This window comes from Hypanus sabinus, chromosome 7 (genome assembly GCF_030144855.1).
Source record: "Hypanus sabinus isolate sHypSab1 chromosome 7, sHypSab1.hap1, whole genome shotgun sequence".
Lineage (NCBI taxonomy): Eukaryota > Metazoa > Chordata > Chondrichthyes > Myliobatiformes > Dasyatidae > Hypanus > Hypanus sabinus.
In genome coordinates, this window is record NC_082712.1 from 138994561 (window position 1) to 139011013 (window position 16453).

A 16453-nucleotide genomic window follows, 5' to 3' on the forward strand; every position below is an offset into this window, starting at 1 on the left:
CAACCTGATGTCTGAATTTACAATGTGTGCATGTAGTTTATTTTTTTTCGGGGGTGGGATTTGTTTAGGAAGAGGAGTAAAATGAATGGAATACCAGATAAAGAAATGGCACTTGTAATATTTATTCATAGTTTGTAAAATCCTCAATCCAAACATACTGTAACACTTCATAGCAATACTAACTATGTCCAATTCTTAGAACCCAATGCAATAGGAAGGTAGTTCTAAAGTTACTGACATGTTTGTAGTTTGTGTGAAAATAAGTTCCTTTTAACAGGAGAAGCAATACAGTATAGCATCAGGTGAAAATGAACAGTTTTTTATGCTATGAAGTAAATCTAGGTTTCTTTCCAAATCACCATTTCAATTGTTTAAAGACCGAATAATCAAGTTTTCTGTTGAATGTACAGGAGCTCATCGTCTTTGCTGCTTCAGAGACTGCCTTCAAAAGTTGTGTCAAAAATGGTTTGCTGAGCCTTCCTTTTCTGAAACCTCAGTGGTACTAACTTCTGATGAGAGTTCCACTTGGTTGCAAACAATTAATAAAAATATTGCACACTTTAGCAGCATATGCTCACACCCCTGTGACCCTAGGGCCATGGCATATATATTATAGTTCAACTGATGGTGTGCACTAGCCGATGTGCCTTTTCCCTGCAATTAAATGCCCAGTCATCCAAATGGAAAGCTTTTTCTGCTTCAGCTATCTCAAATGTTGAAATCTTTCCAAATGCTGGGCTTTTGAATTTGTACCGGGTATCAATGAGTCTCAAGCTTTTTGCTGGGGATTGGGTTTTCCTGCCTAATTGCCACATCATACCAACATTCTACAACTAAATCTTTCTCCTATCATTTCTTTTTTAAAAAAGTATTGGACAGCATTTTAAATGCTGAATCAAAGATGATCTCAGGATATTAAAACGGTTCTTTATAGTATCACCAACAAGACAGTTAAAATTCCTAAGTACTTTGAAATCTGATTATCAGTGAGTCTGTCTTTTCATATATATTCATGGAGGTTAGAGGCTGCAGGATGAGTCATTGACTGGGTAGCAGTCTCCCTACCTTGAAAAAAATCATCCACTAACCCACCTAAATACTAAAAAGGCAAACAAATGTGCAATCCAGATGTGTGAGACAACTGTGGATGACTTACACCCCTGGGCATTGTACCTAAGCTGGAAAGTTAGGAAACAACTACACTACTGAGAGGTTTCATTGGAAAAGGAAAAGGAAATTCAAAGCACGGAAAGTGAATCTTTTCTGATGTGCTGACAGGTAGAACATAGATTGTGAAAATGTCTGTTTCACAGGAAACATGTCTGACATCAGCCTCAGAGCACATGAAGTGACTACAGTATTGCAGAAGTTCTTACGGTGCAGTGATGTCCCTTGTCTGCTCCAAAGCAGCTGCTTCGATGTAACATAAGGCATATGTAGATAGATAAAGTGCAATCTGGAGAATGGCAAGGTGAGATAAAAACACAGGAGATCCTGCAGATGCTGTAAATCAAGAGCACCGAGTACAAAAAGCTGGAGGAATTCAGCAGGTCAGGCAGCATCTATGCAAATGAATAAACATCCAACGTTTGGGGCTGAGCCCTTCTTCAGCAAGTAAGTTACAAAGTTATTTACAGTCACTCCCAGCTATATAAGTGGAAAGTGAAGGAGGAAATGAAAACATTTCTAAAATGGCTGGATAGAAAATAAAATCTTACCCTTTCCCCCTAATTTACCAATATATGTGTTGTAATCCATTGTTGATCACAGAACAATGTTCCAAGTGCAAACCACAGGGCCAGTAGATATACTTCAAAGCTCCTAGAATAAAAGATAGAAGAGACATCATAAACAAGACGAAATCTGCAGATGCTGGAAATCCAAGCAACACACAAAATGCTGGAGGAACTCAGCAGTCCAGGCAGCATCTATGGAAAAGAGAACAGTCGATGTTTTGGCTCAAAATGTTGACTGTTCTCTTTTCTATAGATGCTGCCTGGCCTGCTGAGTTCCTCCAGTATTTTGTATCTGTTACTCAGAAGAGACGTCACTATCAGTTTTCACCTTTACACCGTGAAGGTGCAAAGAAGGAAATAAAGAATAGCACAGAACTGGAGGTCAAGGTGCCAAGGAGCCACAGTGTCATTGCAATATAGAAGTCAGTCAGTCCACTGCAGTGATGCCAGCTCTCTGTAAATCAATCTGTTAGCTTCTTCCTCGGTCCTGTCATCAAGTTCCTTTCTTTCCAATGACGATACTGTTTTATCATTAAACTATTGATTGTTGTCACTTCAATCACTCTTGTAGATTGAGAGTTCGGTTACTGCATTAATTAAGAGCTTCTTCAAGTATCCCCTTGCATTTCCTCTCAGCCAATCAGCTGATGGGAAGACTTAAGGCTAAGGGTGTGAAATTAATACAGTTGTGCAAGCACATATTTGTGAACCTTGGGAAGGAATAGGTACATGGATGTACCAGAGTAGTAGCTGATCTGTTTCTGCTACTCTGAGAGCTGAATTTTAAGAGGATGCTTTATTGAAATGTCACCAAACTGATATACCATCCTGAAACCACTTTTAACCAATTTTCTGTATGTTAGAGCTTGCACACAGAGAGAGGAACGTGGAAGCAGTGTGCTATCATAACAGGTCCCAAAGCATAGTAATCATAAATAATGGGAAAAAAAATCTATGGTCCTTCCATATGGAGTGGATTCTAAATGAATAAATGAGAAAAAAGTAATAAATGAAGGCATACATTAAATGAAAAAAGTCTAACCACAACAATTGTTCCACAAAATCTGTTTCTTGTTAAATTATTTGTTGATGTTCCATTTCCTCCAGAGTGAAAAAAAATCTGTTTGAAATTAATGTCCCTTCTTTCAATACCTTTACATCTATCTTCAAGCAAAAGCAGGAGATTCGGCATGCTGCACTTTCACTACATGGCCATGTTCCATACATACTGTATTTATCGATAATGTTTGTTGCTCATAAAATGTCATTCCACTGTGGCAATATTCTGTTCATTCTAAACTGCTGCGCATATTGCAAGGCAACATCATGATTCACTTTAGCAATTTTTGACTAAAACCCTATTACAAAGCACCAACTGTTCTTAATTACAATCAGTATCTTTATAATCACGCTAACTACATTATTGCTTAGGATTTTGCGGCAATATATAGCAAACACAAGATTTGTTACATTGCATCTCTCTCTGAAACTAGTCTCCGTTTTAAGTTGATTAGATTAAATGAGATATGTAGTACTCGGAAGTCCTGTTTATGTACAGTATTCACAATTGTAGATGTAGTTAATGGCTACAATAATAAAACCTGGTAACGATTGGAAAGGTTCCATGAGAAAGTGTAGACATAGTAGGGTAAACTATGCCACAACATCAAGTTCAAGAGCATAGAATTGCTGAGTTAAAATTGCAACAAAATTCCACATAACTTTTTTGTATATTTTTCTCTCTTGCTGGCTACTGTGCTCTGCAAGCTGTCCCCAGGAGAATTGTTAGTGTATAGTAGAGTTAAGCCTTTACATCCTTGAATTAATGCTTTCAACATTTTTCACTTGGCAGTCTCCTTTTAAAGGAATACTTTAGTGATAAAATGAAACATACGGTAGCCACTTATTTCCTAAGGTTGTGTCTTACTTTTTTCCTTTAGTAAAAAAATGATGTGCATGCAAGCATTCTATTATAACTGCATTAAATCTTTATTTTCAAAATTAGCTTTTCACAAATAAATAATTTAAAGCCTGAAGAAAAAGTTGTTTATTACTAAGAACAAAAATAAATTTAATTGGTAATGTTGTTTATAATAAACCAGAAAAACAATTAGGTAAGTGGCATATTGTAAAAATTAGTTGAGAGGCACAGTTCTTATATTGAGTATACACTTCAAGAACACTGAATTAATGTTGACTGTATCAACTGCCAGTAAGGAAGTTGTACAATAGAGTGGAATACTTTTAAAAATCAGGATGAGTGGTGAATTGATCAGCAAATAGCAAAATAACAATTAAGTGATTCATAAGAAACAGAAAAAGCAGCAGAATGTAGCCTCTCGTGCTAGCTCTATCATTCAATAAGTTCATAGATAACCTTTTACCTCTGTGACAATTCCTTTCCTAACCCGACATCCCTTGATATTCTCAATCTAAAAAGTCAATTGAACCTGCCCAATCATCAGCTGTCGAGAATTACAAAGATTCACTAGCGTCTGGATGAAGAAAATGCTTCTGATGTGAACTGGATGACCAGCCCCTTACTCTCAGACTGTGATCCCTGGTTATAGAAATCCCAGTGAGAGGAAACATCATTCCTCCATCCACCCTGTCAAGTCCTTTAATGTTTTTGAATGTTTCAAAAAGATGTTTCTGACTTCCATGCAGCATAGATCCAATCCACTTATTTCCACTCACAGGACAATCTTTCCTCTTCCCATGAATCAAATCTGATGAATTATTGTTTCACTCCCTCTATTGCAAATATTTCCTCTTACAGGCAGGTTTATGCACAATATCCAAGGTATAGTATCAACTAGCTCCTATAAGGCTTCTTTACTCTGGAGCTTTAATAATTAAACAATAAAGACCAAGCTACTGTTTGCTTTTTCAATTGTTTGCTTCTCAGTTGGACTGTGCTGATTTATACAACTTGACTCATGAAGATTCTTACTATAGAAGGGATTACAGCATAAAAATATCAGTTTAGGTGTTCCTTCTTAATGACCAGTGGATGTTTCTGGAAATTACGTCCACCTAGAGAAAGGGTCAGACTTTATCATATTATACCACAGAGCAAAATAGTTTGCTAAAGCTCACATGGAGACCAGACATTTACATGATCAAAGGATCGGCAGAATTTGTAAACATGCATTCTGGACAAAGGATCTTTATAATCTCTTCCTCTGCAATTTATAACCAAATTAAAGTTATCGTTAAACTAGAACCACGTGCCGAAGCAAACAGTCCCTTGATTACAACATCACAGAATGCATGTAATTGGAACTCTTAATCTGTCGAGAGCTGCTTTTTTGATTGGTATCTGTTTGTCTTCTGCAGGATCTCGCTGGAAATCAATGTCTAACCAAGAGAAGCAGCCATATTATGAGGAGCAAGCCAGACTCAGCAAGATGCATTTAGAGAAATACCCTAACTACAAGTACAAGCCCAGACCAAAGCGTACCTGCATTGTGGATGGCAAGAAGTTACGTATTGGTGAATACAAGCAATTGATGAGAAACCGAAGGCAGGAAATGAGACAGTTCTTCACAGTAGGGTACATGTTTTGCTTTATAAGTGCAAGTATTTCCTGTGTTATGATTATTGAATGTTTTTAAGAAGAAAGGGGCTGTTGTTCAAGAGGAACAAAAGAACTGATTATACACCATGGTCCTCTCTGACTTTTCATGACCCATTGCACATGGCAGGGAGATACTTAGTCAGTGCATATTAATGAGACCCACCCAGCAAGTGAGTGGGATCTCAATGAAAGTTATTGGTTATTAAAATCTATCTAATATAATCCTTTACATATCCATATTTCTCAAATAGTTAGATCACGTGTAATTCTTTATCATGCCTCCCTTATAAAATTTTCGATGAAATGATGTGAAAATTCAGTGAGACTGCAAATACACAACATAATCTGGATTCAGGAGATTTTTTTTATCAATTAAGTTGCATAAGTTCATTTTAGACAAATTGAGATGGGCCTTTTCACACTGAAGTATCAATGGATCTGTTTATGGGGAGACATATAGTAGAGCATGAAAGTGTTCTGACAAAGCATCACTTGCATTTTAACAACTACTGTGCCACTTTTTCATAGAATTATCTTATTGTTTGAGCAAAGTTAGTGGTGGCAGAAATAGTGCTTTCCTTTGTGAATATCCGGCACCAACAAGTCAGAGCAACTAGAGATGAGTAAACCTTCTGTTCATTATGCCTCTCTCCAATCTTAAAATGCCCATGATGCCAACATGTCATTGTTTTATGCTTTTTATATAATTCAAACATATGGCTTTTCTGGATAAGATTTGAACTTTGTGTTTTGAACTTGGATTTTCTGTGAAGTATATTTAGAATATTGAAACTAATTTCATATGAGACCCAGAGGCAGAGTGTGGCTGAACTATCAACCCTCTTCATTGTAATTAAACTTTAGAAATTGAGAGATGTTAGATCCTCCCCTCCCCCCAAAATAAAATCAGATCAATGGTCATTTGTTGACAAATTCACAAGCTTGTGAAACCAGACATATTTAGAAGTTCATTCCTGGTTTGTAATGCCAACCATGCAAAAGAGGTTACTCAATGATTGGAATGAATTTTGGAGTCAGTGTATGATGGTCTGAAAGAACTATGAATAGGGAGGAACTTCCAAGAGTAGGCAACCTCTTAACTTGCATCTAGTTGAATGAGTAGAAATTGGGCAATTATAAGAAAAACCTTGTGATTATTTCTAAGTGAAATCAGAATAAAATTATTCTCACAACTGTTGCAGATGAATTAACCTTCAGGCACCTATTTTTGCCCAGTTCCATTTTATTTTTGGCTAGAATTATGTATGTTACTTTGAAGATAATCAAGATTCCATTAACATTAAAGTTCAGCATAAGTAAAAATGCATGACATTCACAGCTGCAGGGATTCAGGTAAATAATATATATTGCCAGGGAGTGCCAAAGGCCAGAACTGTAGGCAGGGCGGCAAAGGTTTGGCAGTGACATAGAGTCATTCAGAAACTCAGTGAAAAGGGGCTGAATTTAGATGTTCCAAATGGGCAATGCAGTGGATGGATATTGGCGATTGAATGGATAACTGATTAGGAAAAGTGTACCTGAAATTTGTACACTTAAGTTCAAAGTGCTGCAGGCAAGAAGCAAAATTTCTGATCCGTATACTACAAGGCATGCTGAATTAACTAGGAATTATGTGGAAAACTTAATGCAGTTAAAAGGCTTGGTGTACACCGTCAAATGCAGATCAACTGATATTGAGTTAAATAGGCAAAATTGTAGGGGAACTGGCATCAGACTACACAACAGTTTTCCCAAATCAATCCCTTAACCCTCTGTGCATGTCTGGTATTATGGACCTCAGATTTGATGAAAAGCTAGAAAACTTGGACTTTTCTCCTAGTAATAAATGTTTCTGAGGCATGATCTACCAGAGGTGTACAACATTGTTAAGGGGTCCTGATAAAAATAAATCCAATAAAATTATTTTAAGTTATATTCCAACTGTATAACAAAAGGACACATTCTAGACTTTCAAATTAGAGCCAAGGAATGTTGCTGCGAACCTTTGGCAGTATATTTCATGATAGAATGGCAGAAGCAAAGATCCTGCTGAACAGTATGAAAGACCCATAATAGGGCCAATGGGGTGTCCCTGTCTGAAGAATGCAATGCAGGTTGGTTTTCTTGGGTGGAATGTTAAAATCCTCAAAAGTCACAAGAATGTCAAGATGCATAACTGGCATCATGAAATAATTGTCCCAGGCAGTGATTATGTGCATGATATTATCAATGGCAATAATGTTTAGTTATCAGGGAAATGAGTTAGCGTTGTGCAGTGTTTGAGGGCTTTAGCTGTTCTTGCTATCTGTTGACTGTACTTGCTAACAAACCAGTGTTCATCTGTGCATAGGCAACAGCCTCAGATTCCAATCACTACGGCAGCAGGTGTAGTGTATCCTGGTGCTATCTCAATGGCAGCCACAGCAGCGTCACCACAACTGACATCGGAGTGTTCCAGTGAATCCGGCAGTCCAGAGCCAAGCATCCCAGTCATCCAGAGCACTTACAGCATGAAAGGAGAAAGTGGCAACCTGGGCGTGAATGAGATGCTGAATGGTGAAGATGAAATGGAAATGTACGAGGACTATGAGGATGATCAGAAATCAGACTATAGCAGTGACAATGAGAATCAAGAGGCCATCAGTGCCAACTGAGCAGCAACTGCAATCAGACTCTTACTCTGAACAAAAAAAAAGTTATTGATGAGCCTGCATGTGTGGCTCCAACAGATTCATCAGCAATGGTCTTAACTGTTTCTTAATGTGTGAAGCATTCTGAGTTTTTTATTTTTACAAAGTATCATGGACATTTTACATTACTGGCTACAGCCTGAAAACAAAAAAAAAATTAAAATGTCAGGACTTGAAAGCTGTTGCTTGATATAAACTCATAGCTATCTGGCAGTCTTAATTTTTCCCTTTCTCTTTTTTGAGCTTGTTTTCAAATACTTTAGTTACTGTTTCTTAAGGGGTGGGGGGTTATATTCTCACTCAGGTATGCTGTGCCAACCAGCAACTTGTGAATGTGTTTTTAATCTGAACTATTTAAAATAATTTAAATTTCGTAGTTTTAAAAAGAAAGTTAGCGAGGGGGTGGGAGGGAACCAAATTTAAAATAACAGCACATGTGCACAAAAAGCACAGCATAAAACAAACAACAAAGAGCTGAGCCTTGGCTGGCTTTCCTTTCATTTTATTTCTTTTTCTTTTTGATTTGCATATTGTACAGTTTGAATAAAGAAAGTGCCAAACATCTATCATTTTAATCTTAACACTCTGAAAAGTCTTACTTGGGAGACACTGCAAAAGTCTTAGACAATCGTCTGTGATTTAATGAGGAACAAGAAGTATATATAATTACTTACAAAAGGGGGATCTCTCCAGACAGTGGTGAAGTTACTCAGGAATATGGAAAAAAGGATTTTTTTTTGAGACAGAGGAGGAGCTTGCCAGAGTGCATGTGTCCCGTAATTTTATTTTAGACACTCAGTTGTGTCACAAATAGGGTGTTCAACAGTTATTTGTCAGTGCAGGCCACATAACAGATTGCTGCCCCAGTTGTCTTCTTAGAATGGTTTCTTACCCTTTACCTCATTACACTGAGTTCCAGTGAGAGTATCTTAGTCATTCCAGAGATCCAAGGGGCCAATAATCTAGGATTATTGAATTTAAAAGAAAATACTAGGGGTGGTTGGGGGAATATTTTAAAATTGTTGGGTAAAATTGTGAGTCTAAACCACAGATATTCTGTTCAGCACAAGAAAGCTTATATCAAAGCAGTATAAAATGTAATCTGAACAGGAATAATTCATTAGTCACTCAGAGACAATATCCACCTCCTTACTGCCACTTTAACTGTCCCTCCTCCATCCCATCACCAGAGTCACTGAAGTTCAAATGGCTATTCTCAATTCAGCTTTGAATGGACACAGTTGAGCTAATGAATAAAAATACGGAATGAGGAGCAGTTAGAGAGAGGAGGCGAGTTTAGGAATATGGGGGGGGCGCTTAATATTGCTTTTGACATGGTCTAATTAACTCTAGGAGTGTCAGCAATGGCTTACTTGAGAGTACTATTGTTTCTGAGCACTACATTCTAGGCTGCCACTTTAGTACAGTACTGAGGGAGTACTACACTATAGAAAGTGATGTTTTTTTGGTGGCAACCTTAAATAGAGCTCCTGCTTGCATTCATGAGCGAATATTTAAAGAAAGATGAACAGGGGACTTATCCCTGTCTTCTTGCCCAATATATTAATCCCCAAATCAATATTTTGAGAACAGATAATTGTATCATGAATATTAGTGGGATATTTCGGTGCACACTGGCTTGCTGTATTTCCTATTATTCGACAGTGACTGCAGAAGTATTTCACTGGCTGTAATGTGCTTTAGAGCAGTTTGAACAGGACATGAAGGATACCATATAAATGGAAGTCTTAGTCTTTCCAAGAGTCTTATCTACCATTCAATGGTGTTAAAGCAATTCCATTCCTCTCCACTGCTGGCATTCACCTTGATGAGCACAAACGGGGCAGGGATAGGGTGAAAGGAAACTGAATACAAATGACTTAACCTTCTTAATTTCACAATGTCTTAATTCACCTACTGCATTACTGTGAAAATGTCATATACTAAGGTCTTAAATGAAATTTGTTGTGCAGGAAGTAAACTGGGGCTATCAAAAATATAAACAGCACAGAGAAATAAGAAATTAAGTGCATCTCCAAAAATATATAAAATGTATATATTACCCTGCATACTCAGATTTCCTGTCTTAAATACATAATGATACTATAAAATTAAAACAGCCATTACCATGTTAAGAAACTACTGTTGTTGGTATGCGTATTTGAGATGATAAATTGGGGAAATACCAACTATTTCTGAGAAGTGAGGCAGAATTCTGCTTTCTATTTAAAGCCCCACTGAATAGTAAAGTTCCATTATTTAATCTTGGACCAGTTTGATGTAGACTGTGATAATTTAGTTGGAACGTCTTGCAATGCGAATAACTGATGAACACTTTGTTTCTTTCGCAAATCATTCAAGGTACTGATAATATTTCATTATAAAAAAAATAAAATATTTGAACTTTAAATCTGGCTTCAATGAGGGAGGGTGGGAGGTGTGAGGGAATGGTTCCTAAATCTTACTTAATTATAATTTATTAAAGTTCACATAACCTCTTACTAATAAACAGCTCCCCTCAACAGTTTTGTTTTTAAAATTCAGTTTTACTTAGGACAGTGTATGGCTTTTAGTTTCAGAGAACAATTTGTAGTTTATATTTCATTGCACCCACACATTTAGTTGTTTTAGATGTTTTGTTGCCATGCCAATATAATATAATGCAGGCTGGTGGAAAAACAAAGGACTGTTTTTTGGGACTGAAACTTGATTATGCTTGTAGTGTGCGTATGTATGTATTTTATATATATATATATATATATAATATATGTAATATGATACACATACACACATATAGACACACATTTACATGTTCACTCACACACACATGCACACACATGCACACATATATACACAGGATGTTTTAAAGTGTTATGAGCACTGGATATAAATGATATTTTTTATCACTTCTGACTAATGTGAAACTGTATTAAGAGATATTACATGAACAAAAAGCCACCTGTAAAGACTCGTGTGGGCCTGCCTCACAGTTGCCAGATTTGAGTCATTTTATGTCTAGTAATTTTATTTATGCAAAAAAATGTTATGTATGAATACTTTGTTTTAGCTCCATCCAAATCTACTGTTTTAACTCACTTGTAGCTATTGTTGCTTACCTTTATTTCTGTTTTCTCTCTTTCTCCTCTCATTCACAAACAACCCCTTGCCCCAATGATTCCTAACAAAATACTTTGTTTTCCACCATGACCATATGCTTTTTCACTCAATTGGCTAAACAAACAACAACCACCTTTCTTTCCTCCTCCCGATGGTCTTAATTATCTCTTTGTAAATTGTATTTGAAAGTCGACTAGATCAAATAAATGTTTGTTTAATATTTATTAGCCGAAATCAGGCTCTAAAATATCACTGCAGAGTTATTCTACCAAGACAATCAATAAAGGAAATAGTACAAATTTACTTAAATTGGAGCTTAAAACAAAGTTACAACAAAAAAAATCCACCATCTCATTTTAGATTTTTTTGTTAAATTGTAAATATAACATAGGAAATAGAATTCTATTTTTGTTCATGAATACATAGTGAAATATAAGTTATGTATTTACTGTTTTGTTATACATCATTGTATGTTGGTCCACATTTTTAAATGCTGACAATTCGCTGTACCTCATGTAGATGCTGAAATCACACCCGCAATGATATAGCAGTATTGGACCTGTAGCTGAGGCACTCAGACTCCTCACTTATGGTCAGTTTCTCATGTTTTTTGTATTGTAATTATTATTAATAAGGATATATATAGTGTTACAGTTAGTAATATGAGGAGTAGGGAAATAATTTTATTTAAAGAGAGAAACACTTTTTGAATTACTTGTACTGTGCCCACTTCTTAGCAAGAAGAAAAGAATCAGCAAAATTTGTAAGTTCTTATGGATCTACATTCTCCTTCTGTGTAAAACACTTATTAAGCAGGGAAGATGAAGGGTGTGATAGTAAATGGGAGGGAAGATTTGCATAAGTCAAATATTTTCTAATTTTTCTGGGCTACTTCTAAGAGTTTATGGGAATAGGACTTCACACTCCCTGTTTCTAAGTGGCATAAAGATGTTGATGATCCACAGGTAGTGAAAAGTGCCAATAGTCAGCAATGAGCACCAGATGGTAATGAAGTGCTAAATAAACAAGGAACTTAACAAGTAAGAGAGATTCTCACTTGATACCAACAGTTTAGATCATTTAAATGCTTTTACCTTGGTTCAATTTAAATACCAATTGCCCGTGACACTGATCATTTTTGTGACCTTCTTATTATGCATCACTGCAGGTGACTGCAACACTGCAGGTGAGTGCTTGACAAAACTTAATTTGGAAAAGGGAAAGATCGAGAGCCATACACCATTTTCTAAGCATTGTGGGTTTTTTTTTCTTTGTGTTATGTATTACACTAAATGAAGAACAAAAAAAGGATTCCGAACATTTATTTTCATAAATTTGGGAAATATTCAGGCGTAATTCTGTTAAAAATCTCCAGAGCACAAATAAGTTCTGAACATCATGTGAACGGCAAATTTGCCAAAATCTGTCAGATGTCCCTATGTTTCGGTATACCAGGTATCTATGAAAAAATCTGGAGATTATTCTGATTCCTAGATTAGCAACTGCACTTTTTATAATGCTGAGTGTAATAAGGTAGAATAAGCAACAAGGCAAAGGCTGTTTTGTATTAAAACCTGCACCCTTCCTGGAAGCCACCTTTCTAGACAATTAACGTTATGATAATAAGATTGTAATCCCGGGCTATGGCATATATTAAAAAAAATGTCACTCAAGCTGCATGGTTTTAAAAAACATGCCCATTAACTTCACCTGCCAAATGAATTAACCTCAAAGTTGACCTCTGTGTCAAAATGTATTGAAAGGTATTCCCAAAATAAATGCAGTATTGAAAATGTCTGGTCCTCACAGCCAACCAACAATATGGTTAACTTTGGAGGAATAGAGTTTATCTATTAGTGAATACAATTAGGAATTATACCCAAACTTCACCCTTACTTCTTTCCCTGTTATTGTCACAAGCCAGCAAAGATGCCAGGCTGCTGTGAAACACAAAAGTGAGATGCTTGCCGCTATTGGGAGTATGGGGAAATGTGCAAATAACATGTTAGTTTTTGTATCCAGCACACTGCAGCCTTGCTATGTGCATCCGCTGTTCTGTCTCCTTTGTACCTTGTGTTTTGTGCTGGATCGTGCGATTTTATAAAATACCCCATCCTCTGCATTACTGAGAGGAATTTTTTATAGCGTTTTTGTTCATTCATTAAGTATTTGCCATTTTTTTCCAGTTGTTGGAAAATACATTAAAACATGCTTATAAGCTGTTCCTATGTAGCTTCTTACTGTAACTTTACCTTCCACAATTGGAAGTTTTGTTTTTATTTTGATGTATATTGTGATGTTTTTCTTCATGTTAATTTAATCAGCATAATTCACTGACTTGCTGGACTGACATGCTAGCTGCTGATAAAGTATAAAGGTTTCATTAGATTTGATTTTGTTTTAGCACGCGCGTATGACTGACAATTGGGACTCTTGTTGCCATGGTACTATGCTTTCAACCCTATAGCTACACTGGGTGTGGCTCTAAAGAAACACAGGGCCACTCTACATGTCTCTTGTACAGCAGGATTTGATAATTTAAAAAGTTTTTTTTAAGAACTTTAAACATTGCATTTTAAACAAATAACAGTGCAGGTACCTGGGCCCACAGCAGGTATATATTTGGGTGTCTAGAGAAACAAGTGTCTGCTGCTGCTGCTTTGATGATGTCTGACAAATGTAAATAATTTATCAAAAAAAAAGAAAAAAAAAGACATGTACAGTCTAGTGTAAAGTTTGTAATTGAACATAAGAAAGAAATCTCCATCACCATGTTCCTCATATTCTGCTCTTTATACAGTACAAAAGCCAACTTGTTTGCTGAGGATGATGTAAAATCTTCTTGATTATGTTTGATGTCCTCCTGTCATTTTTCCCCTGCTTGGCATTATTCATAATGTAAATCAGCCTTTTATTTTCTGCAGTATTGACGTGAGGTAAAGAAAAAAACAATTAGGGATAAATTTATTTTAGTGGTACTATTAAGTCTGACCTCCTCTGCCTCCATTATATTTGAAATAATAAAAATATGGATGATAAAAACACTAGTCAAAAGACAACAAACCTGTTATTTTCTGGAGTTTTCAGGCACCTTATCAATGTGTACAAATTCAAAATAATAATCCTATCTTTTTATTGAAACAGAATAATGAACATTGAAAAGACAAGGGATATGGCACCTTATGGGGAGTGTCTCTGTGACTGACTGAGTTATTTACCTCAAAGCTATCGTCTCTCTTTCTCTCTCTCTTGATATATATATCTATATAGATATATATATCTATATATATATATATATATATTCACCATCACTCCATCTTTTGTACTGCTGTTGACACTTAATTAAAGATAAATTTTGTTTATGAGGCTTGTGTTTCTTCTATGATTTATTGAGGGTTTAAATTATGTTTACTGTTTATTTTAGTTTTATAGAGAATTTTAGTAATAGAATAAATTACTCGAGTATATTATTTATTCAGGGTTGTCAAATCTGTTTGCAAAATGCGTCAACATAAATATTGAAAAAAGCTCTTTTGGAAGAATCAAAAATACATGAAATTAGATTTTTCAAAGGCATTTTAAGCACATTGATTAAATGTTTCTTGCTTTTGTTATTAGATGGACTTGGTAACATTTCTGAACTCACTGATGAACTGAGGGCAGAATCTGGCTTTGGAGAATTTCTCCAAAACTTATGAAAAGTAACTTGCATTTGCACAACATGTTTAAAAAAATAACATGGACTGGAGCACATAATCAGTAGAAAAGTGATTAATAGATTGAGGAAAAATAAAGTGGGAACAAAACCAAAGTAGAGTGAAGGAATAGAGGCTTTTAAAGTGACAAGTTGCAGTGAGAGAGAATTATGCTGGGAGGGAATATTGCTTTCAACTGGTGCCATTAACAAACAGTAATTGGGAAAAGGTGCAGATACTTCAAGTTTGCAGAGTTTGAAGCAGTCAAACAGGATGAATGCAATAGGTAAAGTCTACAATGACTGGAATTATAAATTAAACTACCTAGCAGGTAAGTGGTGAGTTTGTAGAAGCTAATTGTTTAATATAATTCAGTTTAATTTTCCAGCACCTTCATGGGAAAAAAAATTAAATCTATAAAGTGGGATGCTGACGAGATTCCATCAATTTTCCACCTGGCAGATTTAACTAAAATTATCCTGCAAAATTAAGAATTGGATGCCACTCTTTACTGGGACATTTACTGGATGTAATTCCATTCTCAGTGGTATCTCCTGCAAAAGATTGTGAAATCCATCAAAAAGTATGTTAAAGACAATACTATAGTGGCATACAAGGACAAAATGCTAAAATGGGATGTGAAAGGTTCTCGATGAGGTGTACATGAGAAGTTCACAATGATCATGTGAGTGCTACATTGATCACTGACTTTAAATAGAATCTTCCTCCAGCAGTCCAGTGCATCTGAATTACTGGCTGGCAGATAACTGAGAAAGATAAGATATGGTAATAACATCTGACTATCCCCCATATGATCACCTGCCTGTCCCGAGTGGGCCCCCATCAATAAGAGTTGCAGGACAATGAGGAAGAGATGATAGCAGCTCCAATATCCATTGTATAGAAAGTCGCAATCAGTGATGGGACAGCCAGATATGAGCTAGAAAATCTCATGAGCATACAAAACAAACAAATGCTATATGAAAGGCATTGATATCAAAACAGTTACTTTTGATGCCATCATTGCAGTTCCTTGTCTTTATCATGAAATGGAAGGCATATAACCCATTGTGACCATGCTTGGTTTCAGCAGAGCAGTCCTCTCATTATTCCCCTCAGATGCCCGTCAATTCCCCTTTGATGCAATTTTCCACTTTGCTCCGACAGTGGTGATCATACGGCAGTCGATTCAGCTATCAGCACATATCTGGTAGGTGGAAGGTTACCAGAGGCACCCCTTGGAATCTCTCACAGTCACAGGGAGAACATGCAACTCCACACTGACAGCACCCAAAAACAGACAGGACTAGGGTGCCCTGGAGCCATGTGGCACTTCACTACTGAACCGTTGTGTTTCTTCTTATTAAATTATTCAGATAAAGTCATAGTTTGCACTCAGCTGCTAAGGGTGGACATATGTATTAGAATTGGAATTGATTTATCCACATCCAGTGAATAACTTGTCTTGCATATTGCTCATACAGATCAAATACAGATACACAATGCATTGAGGTAGAACAGGATAAAATAATAACAGTGCAGAGTAAAGTATAAAAGCTCCAGAGAAAGTGCCGTGCAGGTGTAAAATCACAATGAGGTAGATTATGAGCTGCAGCTTGAGGTGTCATTTGGTGC

The 16453-nt window shown here is 36.3% G+C and overlaps 1 protein-coding gene across 23 annotated transcripts in view; it reads left to right on the top strand.

Moving 5' to 3' along the window:
- Positions 1-14481, top strand: part of sox6 (SRY-box transcription factor 6) — a 602254-nt gene extending 587773 nt beyond the window's left edge. For 22 of the 23 annotated variants that reach the window (XM_059975754.1, XM_059975761.1, XM_059975763.1 and 19 more), the window contains 2 exons: positions 5076-5292; positions 7667-14480. In XM_059975754.1, the coding sequence (XP_059831737.1) occupies positions 5076-5292; positions 7667-7970 (521 nt within the window). In that variant the 3' untranslated portion in view covers positions 7971-14480. Of the gene's footprint in view, positions 1-5075; positions 5293-7666 lie in introns of all 23 variants that reach the window. The other variant, XM_059975749.1, reaches the window with a different exon arrangement.
- The last annotated feature ends 1972 nt before the right edge of the window (positions 14482-16453 follow it).